This window comes from Choloepus didactylus, chromosome 2 (genome assembly GCF_015220235.1).
Source record: "Choloepus didactylus isolate mChoDid1 chromosome 2, mChoDid1.pri, whole genome shotgun sequence".
In the NCBI taxonomy this organism is placed as follows: Eukaryota; Metazoa; Chordata; class Mammalia; order Pilosa; family Megalonychidae; genus Choloepus; species Choloepus didactylus.
This window is the reverse complement of record NC_051308.1, coordinates 238,996,240-239,013,879: the sequence shown is the minus strand read 5'-3', so window position 1 is coordinate 239,013,879 and position 17,640 is coordinate 238,996,240. Positions and strand designations below refer to the sequence as shown.

General features: G+C 40.1%; 1 protein-coding gene across 2 annotated transcripts in view; it reads left to right on the top strand.

The window, feature by feature from the left end:
- The first annotated feature begins 1,819 nt into the window (after positions 1–1,819).
- The window catches only part of PEX14 (peroxisomal biogenesis factor 14), a 154,418-nt gene continuing 138,597 nt past the window's right edge, over positions 1,820–17,640 (top strand). Inside the window, exon 1 of one of the 2 annotated variants that reach the window (XM_037828546.1) lies at positions 1,820–1,917. In XM_037828546.1, coding sequence (XP_037684474.1) covers positions 1,882–1,917 — 36 coding nt within the window. In that variant the 5' untranslated portion in view covers positions 1,820–1,881. Of the gene's footprint in view, positions 1,918–1,994; positions 2,254–17,640 lie in introns of those variants that run through there. The other variant, XM_037828548.1, reaches the window with a different exon arrangement.

The following is a 17,640-nucleotide window of genomic DNA, read 5'->3' as shown; positions in this document are numbered from 1 at the left end:
TTATCTATATAGTGCATAAGAATGTCCACCAGAGCGACCTCTCGACTCCATTTGAAATCTCTCAGCCACTGAAACTGTTTCATCTCATTTTGCATCCCCCTTTTGGTCAAGAAGATATTCTCAATCCCACGATTCTGGGTCCAGATTCATCCTGGGGAGTCATATCCTGCGTTGCAAGGGAGATTTACACCCCTGGGAGTAGGGTCGCACGTAAGGGGGAGGGCAGTGAGTTCACCTGCCAAGATGGCTCAGTTATAGAGAGGGCCACATCTGAGCAACAAAGAGGTACTCAGAGGGAGACTCTTGGGCACAATTATACGCAAGTTTAGCCTCTCCTTTGCAGTAATGAGCTTCATAAGGGCAAGTCCCATGACCGAGGACTTGGCACATCAAACCACCAGTCCCAATGCTTGTGACAACATCAACACCAGTCCAGGTGAGGAAGTCCAACACTTCTGCACTGAAGGAAGTCAATGTATGTGGAAGACTAGGGAGTGTGAATATATCTCAATTAAACCGTATTAAAGTAAATGAACAATGGGGGAGGAGGGGAATGGGATGTTTTGGATATTTATTTTAATTTTAATTTTTTTTTTTGAGTAATGAAAAGATTCAAAGTTTGATTGTGGTGATGAAAGCACAGCTATATGACAATACTGTGACCAACTGATTGTACACTTTGAATGATTGTATGTTATGTGATTATACCTCAATAAAACTGTATTAAAAATTAATGAGTATAGTATTCAGTCGCTAAATCATGTAATAAATAACACAAAATACTCGCATATTTCCACCCATTCGGTTTCCTGCTTCAGCTGTGCAAGTGAGGTTGGGCCCTCAGAATGAAATGCTTAAATAAATAGATTAAAACATTAAAGTCGCAAAGAAATCAGAGGAGAGGGGAAATGTAACCACAGTGCTGTCTGAGATTCTTTAGATGCTGCTTGACAATCTTTGTTCTAATGCTGCTACTTATAGAAAAACCAACATTTAAGATGTGAAGAATTAAAAAAAAATTATCAAAAAAGGTCTCTGCTTAAAAAGGGATGGGGTATTTTATGTAAACAAGAACCAATTGTTGGCCTATGTTCATTCAGGGTGAGTCCCTTTCATATTTTGTTTATAAAAACTTGGGTGAGGGATCAGTTATCTCATAAGAAAAGTGTGGGTATTTAAAACAGTGTTTGGTAGGAGGTCATGTTAATGGGTATCCGTAGTTGATAAAAACACAAGTACAATATGAACTGGCTGATAGTTCTAACCTACGCATCTATTTTCTTATAATCACGTTTAGTTTAAAACCTAACAACTCAACCACTACAAAGTCGTGACCATTTGTAGCCCCCCAAAAGCCCTCTTTTCGATGTTCCCCCAAGAGACCTGCACTCCGTTATAGGCGTCCTATCCTCACAAAGATGTAATTGTGGGAGGGTGGGGGTGTTTTGCCTGGGTTTGGGGAGCAGGGATTGCGTCTTTATTTCTAGCGCCTATCAAAGTGCCTGGCTAATAGTAGGCACTCAATAAACGGTACTGGACAGAACGGCTAAAAGTTAATTTCCAAGTCTCATCATATTCATTCATTTATATATACTTAGCGAGTCACCAAATATGACCAAAGCACTGCGGGGATGGGCAGATATTTAATTGAACAAGAATGATACACATATAACAATACAACAATTTTGATCCTCCCTAAAGCAGAGGCCTATTGGAAATTGTGCTCCGTGACCACTTCTCCTCCGCCTCCTCCTCCATACCAACTCCCCGCCCCATCGACCGGCTCAATTCCGGCTACTTTAGTCTGGGCGGGAGAGCGAGAGCAAGGACGCTTGGGAGAAGCCTCGCCCAGCGGCGATAGATTAGTCAGGCCTCAGGAACATGGCGTCCTCGGAGCAGGCAGAGCAGCCAAGCCAGGTAAGGGGAGAGGGGCTGCCCCGCTGTGGCGGCGGGGACCGCGACTGGATGGGACGCTCGGCTCACGCCCGGGAGCCAGGTGGGGACCCCAAGTTTCGAAAGCCGGGGGCCTCGACCTCTAGTCCTGTCACGGGCCCCGCCCCTCCCCGGGTCCTCCCCGCCCGGCCCCTCCCTCGGTGACCCCTCGTTGACCGCATTTCCGAGCCGGGGCTCTGGGGCTCGGCTGCGGCCGTGGGTCCCCACGTCCAACTGCCAGCCCCTCCGGCCCCACTTGAGTTTGACGGGGACGGTGGCAGGACCCTTGGGAAGCCCCCAGGGGACCCTTGTTTGATGGAGGTGAGAAGCTTCCCCCAGGGTTCTCACTCCTTCACAACCTCAGCCTCCTGGGGTTGCCCAACTGCCAGCCTGCACGTCTCTAGTCACCTTTGCACTCTCTCCCCCAAGTTGGGGGGTCGGGATTGTACTCATACCCTCCGCGTAGGGGGTAAGGGGACGTACCGTAAACAACAGACGCCACCAAGCCTGTGGCTGAGGATCCGTCTTCGCTTTCCTGCTTTGGCTTTCTCGGCCAAAGGTTCCACTCAGCCTTTCACCCACAGATTACAGCCAGATCCCATTCCAGTAAAGGGAGCACGCGGACCAGTGTTCACGCCCGTGCGTCTGCTGTCAGGGAGCAGTGGTTGATAAGGTCTCTGAAGAGACTTTTAGCTCGAAGGTGGTGGGATGGGGCGGGGTGAGGTGAGTTAAGTTCACGAGTGTGTGCTATCGTGTTGAGCACAGTTCATATTTATTATCTCGTTTAGTGCTCACTACAACCGATATGAAGTACAGCCTGTTAACCCCCGTTTTGTAGAAGTGGATGCTGAGGTTCTGTAATATGCCCCAAATCATGCTCCTGATTGAGCCTGGATTTAAACCTAGGTATGTGGGACTCCACTAGTCAGCCATACTTGCTTCCATTTAGTTAGGATTAGATAGAGGAAGGAGAAAATGGTTTCTACCTAACACCTCATCACTCATTTCTCTAGTCTCTTGAAACACCTTTTAAAGTTTTCAGCAGTTTACTGGTGTATCACTTCCTTCCTAAGAAGAAGACCACTGTTTAGTGTTTCTAACTGTCTTATTCTTCATGGTAAGTCTAATACAGGAACTGCACTTAAAGGAGTTGGTGTGTACCCAGACCAGACTCTGCTAGAAGTGTGTATTATTCAGGAAGATGAAGTCTGGGTTGTAAGGCATGGGAAATAACTAGGGCTGACTCTGGCCTTCTCACTGTCAGAAGTTCTGGAGTATACGGAGCATCTTGAGAGGAGCAGGCCGCCTTTCTTGCCTTATCCCACTGAGTTAGCTGAAATGCTGAGGATCCTCAGGGTCTGGACTTCTCTGAACTGTTATGTGTGAGGAATGCCCACCTGTGGGACTTCAAGGTTCCTTCAGTTCCTGATTCTTGATTTACCAGTGCTGTGACAATCACTGAATACCTTGCCACTTGGGCCATTGCAGTGCCCAAGGCTTCCTTTGGTCTTGGAAATTGTCATCTCTGTTCATGTGGAAAAGGATCTAAACACCTTTAAGGGGGCTTGACCAACACTTGTTTAGTTTTCAGCTCTGCTTCTCCTTTACCCTCCTTTCTAAAGCTGTTAGAGATGGGATTGCATCAGAATATGCTGGCAGCCTGGGAAAAAACCTGAACTTTCCATGCCAAATTCTATTAATGTCTAATCAAGCTGCAAATGTAGACTTTTAAGTGAACCAACTCTCTTTAGCAGTTGCTTGTCATTTCATTGTTAAGTCCTAGTCTAGCAGGTGTCCCCTTTCTCCAGCTAAAGCAGAGTAGGATTGAAAGAACTGTTTGGATAATTCAGCCCCCAAACCTGGTTTGTATGTAAGAAAAACTACTTAGCATCAGGCTTATAGGGCTGAGGCAGTATTCTTTCTCTCATAGAAAGTTTGATAGTTAGCCTTATGGCATCAGTCTCCGGTTTCAAAAGATTAAAGGTGAATGGCCCTCTCTTCCCTTGAAAGGAAGCATAGAGCACTAGTTTAAAGCATAGGCTCTGAAGCTAGCCTCCCTGACTTAAACTTCTAGCTCCACTACTTACCAGCTGTGTTGTCGCGGACATGCTACTTATCTTCTCTGGCCTTAATTCTCCATCTGTAAAATAGGAATAATAATAGTGCTGTCTTTTAGGATTTTTCTGTGAATTAAAGGAGTTAATTTTTGTAAAAGTGCTTAGAACAGTGCTGATACTGAGCATTAATGATTATTACTATTCCTTTCTGTAGACTCTGGATTTTCACTCATTGTTCTAACCCTTTCCTCAAGCCCTATTACACTGTCTTATATTGACCACCAAGCCCTGTAAAGTTGTTCTTCTGTTTGTCCTGCAGTATTTTCCTTGAAACGTAAAAGAACACCCAGATGCTGGTGCTTATCCTAGTTGTCCTTCATGACTTTTAGATTTCAGTGACATACTTGCTTTTTCATAATGTAAAATATAATCTTTTTAGTCTGTTCTCAAGATAATTTGTTTGAATTACATTTATTGCTTCATATCCTTGTTCTCATGTTGCTCTATTTTGCATGGCTGATCTCTTATCAAAGTCCCTTCTAGTCTGTATGGTCCATAGGAAGGGGAAATATCCCTATTTCTATACTTTCCCATTAGCATTTCTGTCTTCGAAGAAAAGCAGAGAAAATGCTCAAATCTACATTCAATATGATTGAATCTACAGAAAATAGATTTCATATCTTTTGAGGATCACTAAATATAAGTTTTGGAATGAGAAAACAGAAGCAAGAAAAGGGGGATAGCACAGTGAAGGCATTCAGAGTGGAAGAGCTCTGGTCTTGCATCCAGACAGACTTTGAACTCCAACACTCACTAGCTGTTGAACTTGTAACTACTTTCTGGGCATCATTTTTTCTACTCTATAAAATGGGAGTAGAGTAATAACAATTATCCTAGAGGGTTGCCGTGAGGGTTGCCAAACCACAGATGCGAAGAGCACCTAGCACATGATAAATGCTCAGTAAACATCAGTTTCCTTCCCCAAGTCTCTACATGTAGTTTTGGAATTCTTTTGACCTCTTGCATAGCAGTAGTTTACAAGATATTTTCCCCCTCAACTTTGTATTTTGAAAACATTTCTAACCTACAGAAAAGTTGAAAGAAGAGTACAGAGAACTCCCATAAAACTTCCATAAAACCTTCACCATGATACACTGTTCACATATTGCCACATTTGCCTGATATCAATCTCTTTATATATCTTTTTCTTTTGAAGTATTTGATAAGTGAGTGCCAGACATCATATTTCATCCCAGATTACTTTACCCTTTGTCTTATTCCCTTACATAAGCCCAATATCATTACTGCACAAGAAATTTAGTACTGATATGATATTATCAAATATACCGTTCACATTCATTCAGATTTTAATTAAAAAAAATCATGATCTAATCAAGAGACAGAATTGTGTTGCTTTGTCTCTTTAGTTTCCTTTAATCTAGAATGGTTTCCTAACCTTTTTTAAAGACTTTTTTTTTTTTTACTGAAGTTTAACATATACCCAGAAAGTGCACAAATCATAAATGTGCAGCATGATAAATTTTCACTAAGTGAACACTTATGTAACCAGTATCCTGATCAAGAAATTGAACATTATCAGGACCTCAGTAGCCCCCCTCATTCCCCTTATAGTCACTTTCCCACCCCCCACCCCAAAAAAAGGTGGCTCCTGTGCCTCATATTATAATGCTATGGATTAATTTTGTCATATTTGAACTCTATAAATGGAATCATAACATGTGCCTGGTTTCTTTCACTCAGCATGTTTATGTGATTCACCATGTTGTGAATGGCAATTGTTCATTATCACTGCTGTATAAAGTTACAACATTGTCTGAACATATTTAACCATTTATCCATTCTATTCTTTTTTTTTAATCATCATTTTATTGAGATATATTCACATACCACGCAGTCATACAAAACAAATCGTACTTTCGATTGTTTACAGTACCATTACATAGTTGTACATTCATCATCTAAATCAATCCCTGACACCTTCATTAGCACACACACAAAAATAACAAGAATAATAATTAGAGTGAAAAAGAGCAATTGAAGTAAAAAAGAACACTGGGTACCTTTGTCTATTTGTTTCCTTCCCCTATTTTTCTACTCATCCATCCATAAAGTAGACAAAGTGGAGTGTGGTCCTTATGGCTTTCCCAATCCCATTGTCACCCCTCATAAGCTACATTTTTATACAACTGTCTTCGAGATTCATGGGTTCTGGGTTTTAGTTTGATAGTTTCAGGTATCCACCACCAGCTACCCCAATTCTTTAGAACCTGAAAAGGGTTGTCTAAAGTGTGCGTAAGAGTGCCCACCAGAGTGACCTCTCGGCTCGTTTTGGAATCTCTCTGCCACTGAAGCTTATTTCCTTTCCTTTCACATCCCCCTTTTGGTCAAGAAGATGTTCTCCGTCCCATGATGCCGGGTCTACATTCCTCCCCGGGAGTCATATTCTACGTTGCCAGGGAGATTCACTCCCCTGGGTGTCTGACCCCACGTAGGGGGGAGGGCAGTGATTTCACCTTTCAAGTTGGCTTAGCCAGAGAGAGAGGGCCACATCTGAGCAACAAAGAGGCATTCAGGAGGAGACTCTTAGGCACAAATATAGGGAGGCCTAGCCTCTCCTTTGCAGCAACCGTCTTCCCAAGGGTAAAACTTATGGTAGAGGGCTCAACCCATCAAACCACCAGTCCCCTATGTCTGTGGTCATGTTAGCAACCATGGAGGTGGGGTAGGCGAATACCCCTGCATTCTCCACAGGCTCCTCAAGGGGGCACTACATCTTTTTTTTTCCTTGTTTTCTTTTTTTCTTTTTTTTTTTTTAACTTTCCCTTCTTTTTTAAATCAACTGTATGAAAAAAAAAGTTAAAAAGAAAACAAACATACAATAAAAGAACATTTCAAAGAGACCATAACAAGGGAGTAAGAAAAAGACAACTAACCTAAGATAACTGCTTAACTTCCAACATGTTCCTACTTTACCCCAAGAAAGTTACATAATATAGCAACATTTCTGTGAACTTGTTCCTACTATATCCATCAGAAATTAACAGACCATAGTCATTTCTGGGCATCCCCAGAACGTTAAATAGCTTATCTGTTCTTCTTGGGTTATTGTTCCCCCTTCCTTAATTGCTCTCTACTGCTAGTTCCCCTACATTCTACATTATAAACCATTTGTTTTACATTTTTCAAAGTTCACATTAGTGGTAGCATATAATATTTCTCTTTTTGTGCCTGGCTTATTTCGCTCAGCATTATGTCTTCAAGGTTCATGCATGTTGTCATATGTTTCACGAGATCGTTCCTTCTTACTGCCGTGTAGTATTCCATCGTGTGTATATACCACATTTTATTTATCCACTCATCTGTTGAAGGACATTTGGGTTGTTTCCATCTCTTGGCAATTGTGAATAATGCTGCTATGAACATTGGCGTGCAGATATCTGTTCGTGTCACTGCTTTCCGATCTTCCGGGTGTATACCGAGAAGTGCAATCGCTGGATCGAATGGTAGCTCTATATCTAGTTTTCTAAGGAACTGCCAGACTGACTTCCAGAGTGGCTGAACCATTATACCACCAACAATGAATAAGAGTTCCAATTTCTCCACATCCCCTCCAGCATTTGTAGTTTCCTGTTTGTTTAATGGCAGCCATTCTAACCGGTGTTAGATGGTATCTCATTGTGGTTTTAATTTGCATCTCTCTAATAGCTAGTGAAGCTGAACATTTTTTCATGTGTTTCTTAGCCATTTGTATTTCCTCTTCAGAGAACTGTCTTTTCATATCTTTTGCCCATTTTATAATTGGGCTGTCTGTACTATTGTCATTGAGTTGTAGGATTTCTTTGTATATGCAAGATATCAGTCTTTTGTCAGATACATGGTTTCCAAACATTTTTTCCCATTGAGTTGGCTGCCTCTTTACCTTTTTGAGAAATTCCTTTGAGGTGCAGAAACTTCTAAGCTTGAGGAGTTCCCATTTATCTATTTTTTCTTTTGTTGCTTGTGCTTTGGGTGTAAAGTCTAGGAAGTGGCCGCCTAATACAAGGTCTTGAAGATGTTTTCCTACATTATCTTCTAGGAGTTTTATGGTACTTTCTTTTATATTGAGATCTTTGGTCCATTTTGAGTTAATTTTTGTGTAGGGGGTGAGGTAGGGGTCCTCTTTCATTCTTTTGGATATGGATATCCAACTCTCCCAGCCCCATTTGTTGAAAAGACCATTATGGCTCAGTTCAGTGACTTTGGGGGCCTTATCAAAGATCAGTCGGCCATAGATCTGAGGGTCTATCTCTGAATTCTCAATTCGATTCCATTGATCTATATGTCTATCTTTGTGCCAATACCATGCTGTTTTGGCAACTGTGGCTTTATAATAAGCTTCAAAGTCAGGGAGTGTAAGTCCTCCCACTTCGTTTTTCTTTTTTAGAGTGTCTTTAGCAATTCGAGGCATCTTCCCTTTCCAAAGAAATTTGATAACTAGCTTTTCCAAGTCTGCAAAGTAGGTTGTTGGAATTTTGATTGGGATTGCATTGAATCTGTAGATGAGTTTGGGTAGAATTGACATCTTAATGACACTTAGCCTTCCTATCCATGAACATGGAATATTTTTCCATCTTTTAAGGTCCCCTTCTATTTCTTTTAGTAGAGTTATGTAGTTTTCTTTGTATAGGTCTTTTACATCTTTGGTTAAGTTGATTCCTAGGTACTTGATTTTTTTAGTTGCTATTGAAAATGGTATCTTTTTCTTGAGTGTCTCTTCAGTTTGTTCATTTCTAGCATATAGAAACATTACTGACTTATGTGCATTAATCTTGTATCCCGCTACTTTGCTAAATTTGTTTATTAGCTCTAGTAGCTGTATCGTCGATTTCTCAGGGTTTTCTAGATATAAGATCATATCATCTGCAAACAATGACAGTTTTACTTCTTCTTTTCCAATTTGGATGCCTTTTATTTCTTTGTCTTGCCGGATTGCCCTGGCTAGCACTTCCAGCACAATGTTGAATAACAGTGGTGACAGCGGGCATCCTTGTCTTGTTCCTGATCTTAGAGGGAAGGCTTTCAGTCTCTCACCATTGAGTACTATGCTGGCTGTGGGTTTTTCATATATGCTCTTTATCATGTTGAGGAAGTTTCCTTCAATTCCTACCTTTTGAAGTGTTTTTATCAAAAACGGATGTTGGATTTTGTCAAATGCTTTTTCAGCATCTATTGAGATGATCAATTGATTTTTCCCTTTCGAGTTTTTAATGTGTTGTAATACATTGATTGTTTTTCTTATGTTGAACCATCCTTGCATGCCTGGAATGAACCCCACTTGGTCATGGTGTATGATTTTTTTAATGTGTCTTTGGATTCGATTTGCAAGTATTTTGTTGAGGATTTTTGCATCTATAGTCATTAGGGAGATTGGCCGGTAGTTTTCCTTTTTTGTAGCATCTTTGCCTGGTTTTGGTATTAGATTGATGTTAGCTTCATAAAATGAGTTAGGTAGTGTTCCATTTTCTTCAATGTTTTGAAAGAGTTTGAGTAAGATTGGTGTCAGTTCTTTCTGGAAAGTTTGGTAGAATTCCCCTGTGAAGCCATCTGGCCCTGGGCATTTATTTGTGGGAAGATTTTTGATGACTGATTGGATCTCTTTGCTTGTGATGGGTTGATTGAGGTCTTCTATTTCTTCTCTGGTCAGTCTAGGTTGTTCATATGTTTCCAGGAAATTGTCCATTTCTTCTACATTGTCCAGTTTGTTGCCATACAGTTGTTCATAGTATCCTCTTATAATTTTTTTAATTTCTTCAGGATCTACAGTTATGTCACCTTTTTCATTCATTATTTTGTTTATATGGGTCTTCTCTCTTTTTGATTTTGTCAGTCTAGCTAGGGGCTTGTCAATCTTGTTGATCCTCTCAAAGAACCAACTTTTGGTGATATTTATCCTCTCTATTGTTTTTTTGTTCTCTATGTCATTTATTTCTGCTTTAATCCTTGTTATTTCTTTTCTTCTACTTGGTTTAGGATTGGTTTGCTGTTCATTTTCTAGCTTCTTCAGTTGATCCATTAGTTCTTTGATTTTGGCTCTTTCTTCCATTTTAATATATGCGTTTAGTGCTATAAATTTCCCCCTTAGCACTGCTTTTGCTGCATCCCATAGGTTTTGGTATGTTGTGTTCTCATTTTCATTCGTCTCTATATATTTAGCAATTTCTCTTGCTATTTCTTCTTTAACCCACTGATTGTTTAGGAGTGTGTTGTTTAACCTCCAGGTATTTGTGAATTTTCTAAGTCTCTGATGGTTATTGACTTCTAATTGTATTCCATTGTGGTCAGAGAATGTGCTTTGAATAATTTCAATCTTTTTAAATTTATTGAGGCTTGTTTTATGTCCCAGCATATGATCTATTCTGGAGAAAGTTCCGTGAGCACTAGAAAAGTATGTGTATCCTGGTGATTTGGGATGTAATGTCCTGTAGATGTCTGTTAAATCTAATTCATTTATCAGATTGTTTAGGTTTTCAATTTCCTTATTGGTCTTCTGTCTGGTTGATCTATCTATAGGAGAGAGTGATGTGTTGAAGTCTCCCACAATTATTGTGGAAACATCAATTGCTTCCTTTAGTTTTGCCAGTGTTTCTCTCATGTATTTTGTGGCACCTTGATTGGGTGCATAGACATTTACGATTGTTATTTCTTCTTGCTGAATTGCCCCTTTTATTAGTATGTAGTGGCCTTCTTAGTCTCTCAAAACATCCCTGCATTTGAAGTCTATTTTATCTGAGATTAATATTGCCACACCTGCTTTCTTTTGGCTGTAGCTTGCATGATATATTTTTTTCCATCCTTTCACTTTCAGTTTCTTTGTGTCCCTGTGTCTAAGATGAGTCTCTTGTATGCAACATATTGATGGTTCTTTTTTTTTGATCCATTCTGCGAATCTATATCTTTTAATTGGGGAGTTTAATCCATTTACATTCAACGTTATAACCGTGAAAGCATTTCTTGAATCGGCCATCTTATCCTTTGGTTTATGTTTGCCATATTTTTCCCTCTCTCTATTAATATCCTTTATTGTACCCATACCGAATCTCTTTAGTACTGAACCTTTCTCCAAGTCTCTCTGTCCTGTCTTTGTTTCTCTGTCTGTAGGGCTCCCTTTAGTATCTCCAGTAGGGCAGGTCTCTTGTTAGCAAATTCTCTCAGCATTTGTTTGTCTGTGAAAAATTTAAGCTCTCCCTCAAATTTGAAGGAGAGCTTTGCTGGATAAAGTATTCTTGGCTGGAAATTTTTCTCACTCAGAATTTTAAATATATCATGCCACTGCCTTCTTGCCTCCATGGTGGCTGCTGAGTAGTCACTACTTAGTCTTATGCTGTTTCCTTTGTATGTGGTGAATTGCTTTTCTCTTGCTGCTTTCAGAACTTGCTCCTTTTCTTCTGTGTTTGACAGTGTGATCAGTATATGTCTCGGAGTGGGTTTATTTGGATTTATTCTATTTGGAGTTCGCTGAGCATTTATGATTTGTGTATTTATGTTGTTTTGAAGATTTGGGAAGTTTTCCCCAACAATTTCTTTGAATACTCTTCCTAGACCTTTACCCTTTTCTTCCCCTTCTGGAACACCAATGAGTCTTATATTTGGACGTTTCATATAATCTATCATATCCCTGAGGTCTATTTCAATTTTTTCAATTTTTTTCCCCATTCTTTCTTTTATGCTTTCATTTTCCATTCTGTCATCTTCCAGGTCACTGATTCGTTGTTCAACTTCCTCTAGTCTTGTACTATGAGTGTCCAGAATCTTTTTAATTTGGTCAACAGTTTCTTTAATTTCCATAAGATCATCCATTTTTTATTTAGTCTTGCAATGTCTTCTTTATGCTCTTCTAGAGTCTTCTTGATTTCCTTTATATCCTGTACTATGGTCTCATTGTTCATCTTTAGTTCTTTGAGTAGCTGCTCTAGGTGCTGTGTCTCTTCTGGTCTTTTGATTTGGGTGCTTGGGCTTGGGTTATCCATATCGTCTGGTTTTTTCATATGCTGTATAATTTTCTGTTGTTTTTGGCCTTGTGGCATTTGCTGAACTTGATAGGGTTCTTTTAGGGTTTGTAGACCTATTGAAGTCCTTATCTCTAATTTATCAGATCTACAGCTTCGTGGAGTACACTTTCTCTAACTAACCAGCAGGTGGTGTCCACGAGCCACCTGTTCTCCACAAGCCAGTTCTCCCCTGCTTAGCCTTTTTGGTGAGTGGGTGAGTGAATCTTGTGGGGCCAAATTGGTGTACCAAGCTTGCGTGTGTAGTTGGTGTTGCCCGCCCTGTATGTGGGGCGTGTTTCTGGGCAGTCGGGGAGGGGGGGTGGCCCTAACAATCAAATCTCCCTGATGATCCTAGAGTTTTAAAGCTGCTGCAGTAGTCTAATCCTTCAGTTCAGTCCTGCCACAGTTTGTCTCTGCCACTGACCCACAAGTCCTTGGTATTGGCGTATGGCTCCTGAGACTTGCGAGTGGGCCCCTCTTCCAGGCTGTGCACCCCGGGTCCTCTGTTGAGGGATGACTGTGCTATGTCACAGGTGAGTGCCGTCCCCCCAGGGCAGTTCTGGGCTGCTGGGCTGTGTAGGGAGGCTCCCAGTCTGCTGAAATGATGGCTGAATGGGGCTTTGTTAATTCACACTGCTCCACCTTCCCAACTCTGGGACAATCAGCTGAGGTTGCAGGGAAGGCTAATGTCCACGCCCAGTTTTGTGGTGTGTGCCTGTTATTTGAAGCACTTCCGTCACACTGGGTTGGGGCAGCTCTGGGCTATGGGGCTGGTGATGGGCAGGAGTGTTTCCTGTCCACCAGGATGATGGCTGTGAGCGGACACCCCCCTTTTCTTGGGTAGTTGTGGTGTTTAGTGAATTTTCTCAGCCACTGGATTATTGCCTTTTGTCTCAGAGCTCTCTTAGTTCTGCTCTTGACTTGACATGCCCAAATTGAAAGTCTTTGAAGCTTTCTGTATTGGGCTTCTTAGAGTAATTGTTTTAGAAAAAGAAAAAAGGATTTAAAAAAAAAAAAAAAAAAAAAAAAGGGCCCTCCTCAGAGATCTAATGGGTTATTGAAATGCTAAGAGACAAAGCAACCAGGGCCATTAAGGAAAGGTCCACAGGGCAGAGAGATCAGCTTTTCTTCTGGATTTGCATATGCGCCTCAAGGCCTGAGCTCCGCCCTTCCCCTTTCTGTGTTCACCAGAACTCCAAAAATCCTCTGCTTTTATTTTGGAGTTTTTCGTGTTGTTTTTTTTTTTTTCTATGCCTGTCTCCTCTCTGCTGGGCTGGCTGCTCTCAGATTCTCTGGTGTCTGGTCTCAGTCTATCTATGGTTGGAGTTTGGATCAGTAGAATGAGTTTCCGATAAGGGCTGCCAGTGCAGTTCTCCCTTCTCCTTCCCGGAGCTGACAGCCCCTCCTCCCACAGGACTGAGCCTGGCAGGGAGGGGCGCAGGTCCCCTGGCCGCAAAAACTTACAGATTTCACTGATCTCAGCAGTTCGACATTTTCATGAGTGTTGTATGAAGTATGCCCAAAGACAGATTGCTGTGTGGTGTCCAGTCCACGCAGTTCCTGGCTTTCTACCTACTTTCCTGGAGGAGTAACTGAAACATACAGCTCACCAGTCTGCTATCTTTCCCCGCCTCCGACTGTCCTGGTTTCTTGCAGATTTTTCCAGGGTTACTTGGAGAGCCGGAGGGTCGCCTTGGACTGGGTCTGAAGGGGACTGTCTTTCTTTTTTGGCTTAATGGAAAAAGCCCCAGTCATTTTCAGTTTCCTGGGCTTTGACTCGGGGAAGGGTGGAGACAGCACAAGCAGAAGAGAGAGAGAGAGACCATTGAAATGCTAATCCCCATTCTATTCTTAAAGGACATTTAGGTTGTTTCATGTTTTGGGTTGTTAGAAATAGGATTGCTGTGAAAATACTTGGGTATATCTTTTTGTAACCATGTGTATGCATTAGTTTTTCAGTGCCTCAGGGTTATTATAGTCATATGTAATGTGATCAAATACAAAAAATTTTTTTGTTTTATACAGTAATGACGTGTTTGAAGAGTCCAGGTGAATTGGTTGTGGCGCATCCTGCTCTCTGGATTTGTCTGATTTATTCCCTTATGTTTAGATCAAGGTTAAACATTTTTGTTGGATACTGTATAGGTAGTGTTTCGGTTTGCTAAAGCTGCTGAAATGCAATATACAGGATATGGGTTGGCTTTTTCAGTGGGGTTTTATTAGGTTACAAATTTACAGTTCTAAGGCCATGAAAATGTCCAAATTAAGGCATCAAGAAGTTACCTTCTCTGAGGAAAGGATACTGGCATCCGGGGTCCCTCTGTCACATGAGAAGGCACATGGTGATGTCTGCTGGCCCTTCTGGTTCTAGTTTCAGTGATTGTCTCCACATGTCTCTGGGTATTTCTCTCTAATGCCTGTGGGCTTTTCCTGTCTTTTTTCCTCTTCACAAAGGACTCCAGGAAAGGATCAAGACCCTCCCAGAATGGGCTGGGCCATGTCACAACTGAAATAACCTAACCAAAAGGTGCCACCCACAATAGGTCTGCCCCGCCAAGAGTAGATTCAAAGAACATGGTCTTTCCTGGGGTACATAACAGATCAAACAGATCAAACAGGTGACATTTTGTCCCTCTCAGAAGCATGCAAGGGCAGTTTGTCCCATTCTTGAGGATGGCAAATTTGATTGCTTGGTTAAGGTGGCATCTATCCTATTTGTCTGTAGTTATGGTAAGTTTTTCTAAGCTAGTCACTTTCTTTGCAACTTGACTAATATTTTTAATACTTTAAATTTAATATCATATCAAGTGACAACAGAGTCCTGGTTGTCAAAAACTTTACTGTGGAATTCTAATAGGTGTGTTTTGATCAGTTTGATGAGTTCTGACAAGTGTAAAATCTGTGCAACCACTGCCACAATCAAGATACAGAGCAATTCTAACACCCTAAATGTTCCCTTAGTTTCTTGTCAGTAAATCCCCACCTTTCACCCCAGGAAACCTGAACTGCTTTCTATCACTATAGATTATATTTGTTTTTTCTAGAATTTCATATGAATGGCTTCATAATATATATACTCTTTGTGTCTGTCTTCTTTTACTTTGTATGATTTGTGAAATTCATCTATGCTGTTTTGTGCATACATAATTCATTCCTTTTTAATAGAGTAGTATTCTGTTGTATGGATAGACCACAATTGTTGATCTGTTTACTAGTCAATGGACATTTGGATTGTATTAATTATCTATTGATGCATAACAGTATTACCACAAATTTAACAGCTTAAAGCAACATACATTTATTATCTCACAGTTTCTGTGGGCCAGGCATCAGGGCCTGGCTTAGTTTGGTCTCACGAGGCTGCAGTCAAGATATCTGCCAGGTATGTGGTCTCATCTGAGGCTTAAGTGGGAAGGATCTGCTCCTACCCCAAGTGGTTGTTGGCAGCATTCAGATCCTTATGGGCTGTCAGACTGAGAGCCCCAGTTTCTTACTGAACTGGAGGCTACCCTCTGTTTCTTGACATGTGGGCCTTCTCAACAGCCACTTGCTCCCTCAAAATGGACTTTATAATCTTATGTAATGTAATCACATACATGCAATTATGTATATCCTGTTATCTTTGCTGAACTCTATTGGCCAGAAGCAAGTCACAGGTCCCACCCATACTGAAGGGTACGAGACCAACAAAGGTGTGAATTTAATATCTTATCAAGTGAGAGAGTCCTAGAATGCCTAGTGGAATTCCAGTAGGTATGTTTTGGTCAGTTTGATGAGTTCTGACAAATGTATGTATCTGTGTGGGGCTCTGTCAGGGGGTGGGGCTCCTGGGGGCCACTTTAGAGTCCATCTGCCACAGAATTGTTTACAGTTTGGAGCTACTATGTAGTTGTCTGCAGGGATATATGTTTTCATTTCTCTTAATAAATACCAATGAGTGAAATTGCTGGATCATATGGTAAGTGTATGTTTAGCTTTATAAGAAACTGCCTAACTGTACTGTAAAGTGGTTGTACCATTTTCATTCTAACCAGCAGTGTATGAGAGTTCCAGTTGCTCCATATCCACACCAACACTTGGTATTTTAATTTTGAGCTACTCTGTTGGGGATGTAGTGGAATTTCATTGTGGTTTTAATTTGCATTTCTGTGATGACTTAATAATATTGAGCATCTCTTCATGTGCTTATTCATAAAGGTTGAAATTCATTTTTTTCTATATGGATATCTGGTTATACCAGCCTTGTTTGTTGAAAAGATTATTATCTCCCCATTGAATTATTTTGCCACCTTTATAAAAAATCAAATAATCCTATATGTGTAGGTCAGTTTCTAGACTCTGTTCTGTTCCATTGATCTATATGTCTATCCTAATGCCAATAATGCTCTGTCTTGATTGCTATAGCTTTGGAGTGAATCTTGAAATCAGATAGTGTAAAGTCTTCTGACTTTATTCTTTTTCAAAATTGTTTTGGCTGTTCTAGGTCCTTTGTTCCTTGGTATCCCCATATAGATTTTGCAATCAGTTTTTCAATTCTTACAAAAAAGCTTGCTGGGATTTTTATTAGGATTGTGTGGTATCTGTAGATCAGTTTGGTGGAGAATTGACATATTAACAATATTGATCATCCAGTTTATTAACATGATATCTATCTCCATATGTTTAGGTCTCCTTTGCTTTTTCTCAGTATTTTGTAGTTTTAAGTATGTAGGTCATATACACATTTTATAAATTTAGTTTTTTTTCATTTTTGGATGCTATTTATGATTCATTTTAAATTTCATTTTAATAGTTCATTGATAGTATATATAAACAAAATTGATTTTTATTGGCCTTATATCCTGCAACTTTGTCACACTCACTTATTAGTTCTAGAAGCGTTTTTTTTTGTAGATTGCTTACAGTTTCTCTGTGGATGATTTATCTTCTGTGAATAAAGCCAGTTTTATTTCTTGCTTTCCAGTCTGTATACCCTCTATTTTTTCTTGCCTTATTACACTGTCTAGGACTTTTAATACAATGTTAAAAGGAGTAATGAGAGTGGACATTCTTGTTTTATCCCTGAACTTAAGGGAAATGTATTCAGTCTTTTAAATGTAAGTATATTGTTACCTGTGGATTTTTCTTGGGTGACTGTTATCAGGTTAAGGAAATTCAACTTTTATTTTTAGTTTGCTTAGGGTTTTTTTTTTTTTTTTAGTCATATACATTTGAATTTTGTTGGATGATTTTGGTATCTATTGAGAAGATCATATGGTTTTTCTCCTTTATTCCATTAATATGGTGATTTTTGTTGACTGGCTTTTCAAATGTTAAACATTCATTGCATAATATTCTCTTGGTCATGATGTATTATCCTTTTTATATATTGCTCAATTTTGTTAAGGTATTTTACATTTATGTTCATGAGGGATATTGGTCTATAGTTTTCTTTTTTGTGTGTGTGAAATCTTTGTCCAGTTTTGTTATCATAGAATCATAGAATCAGTTTTGGGAAGTTTTACTTTTTTTCCTGTTTTCTGAAAGTGTCTGTATAAGATTGACATTATTTCTTCCTTAAATGTTTGATAGAATTTTCCACTGAAGCCATCTGGTCTAGTGTT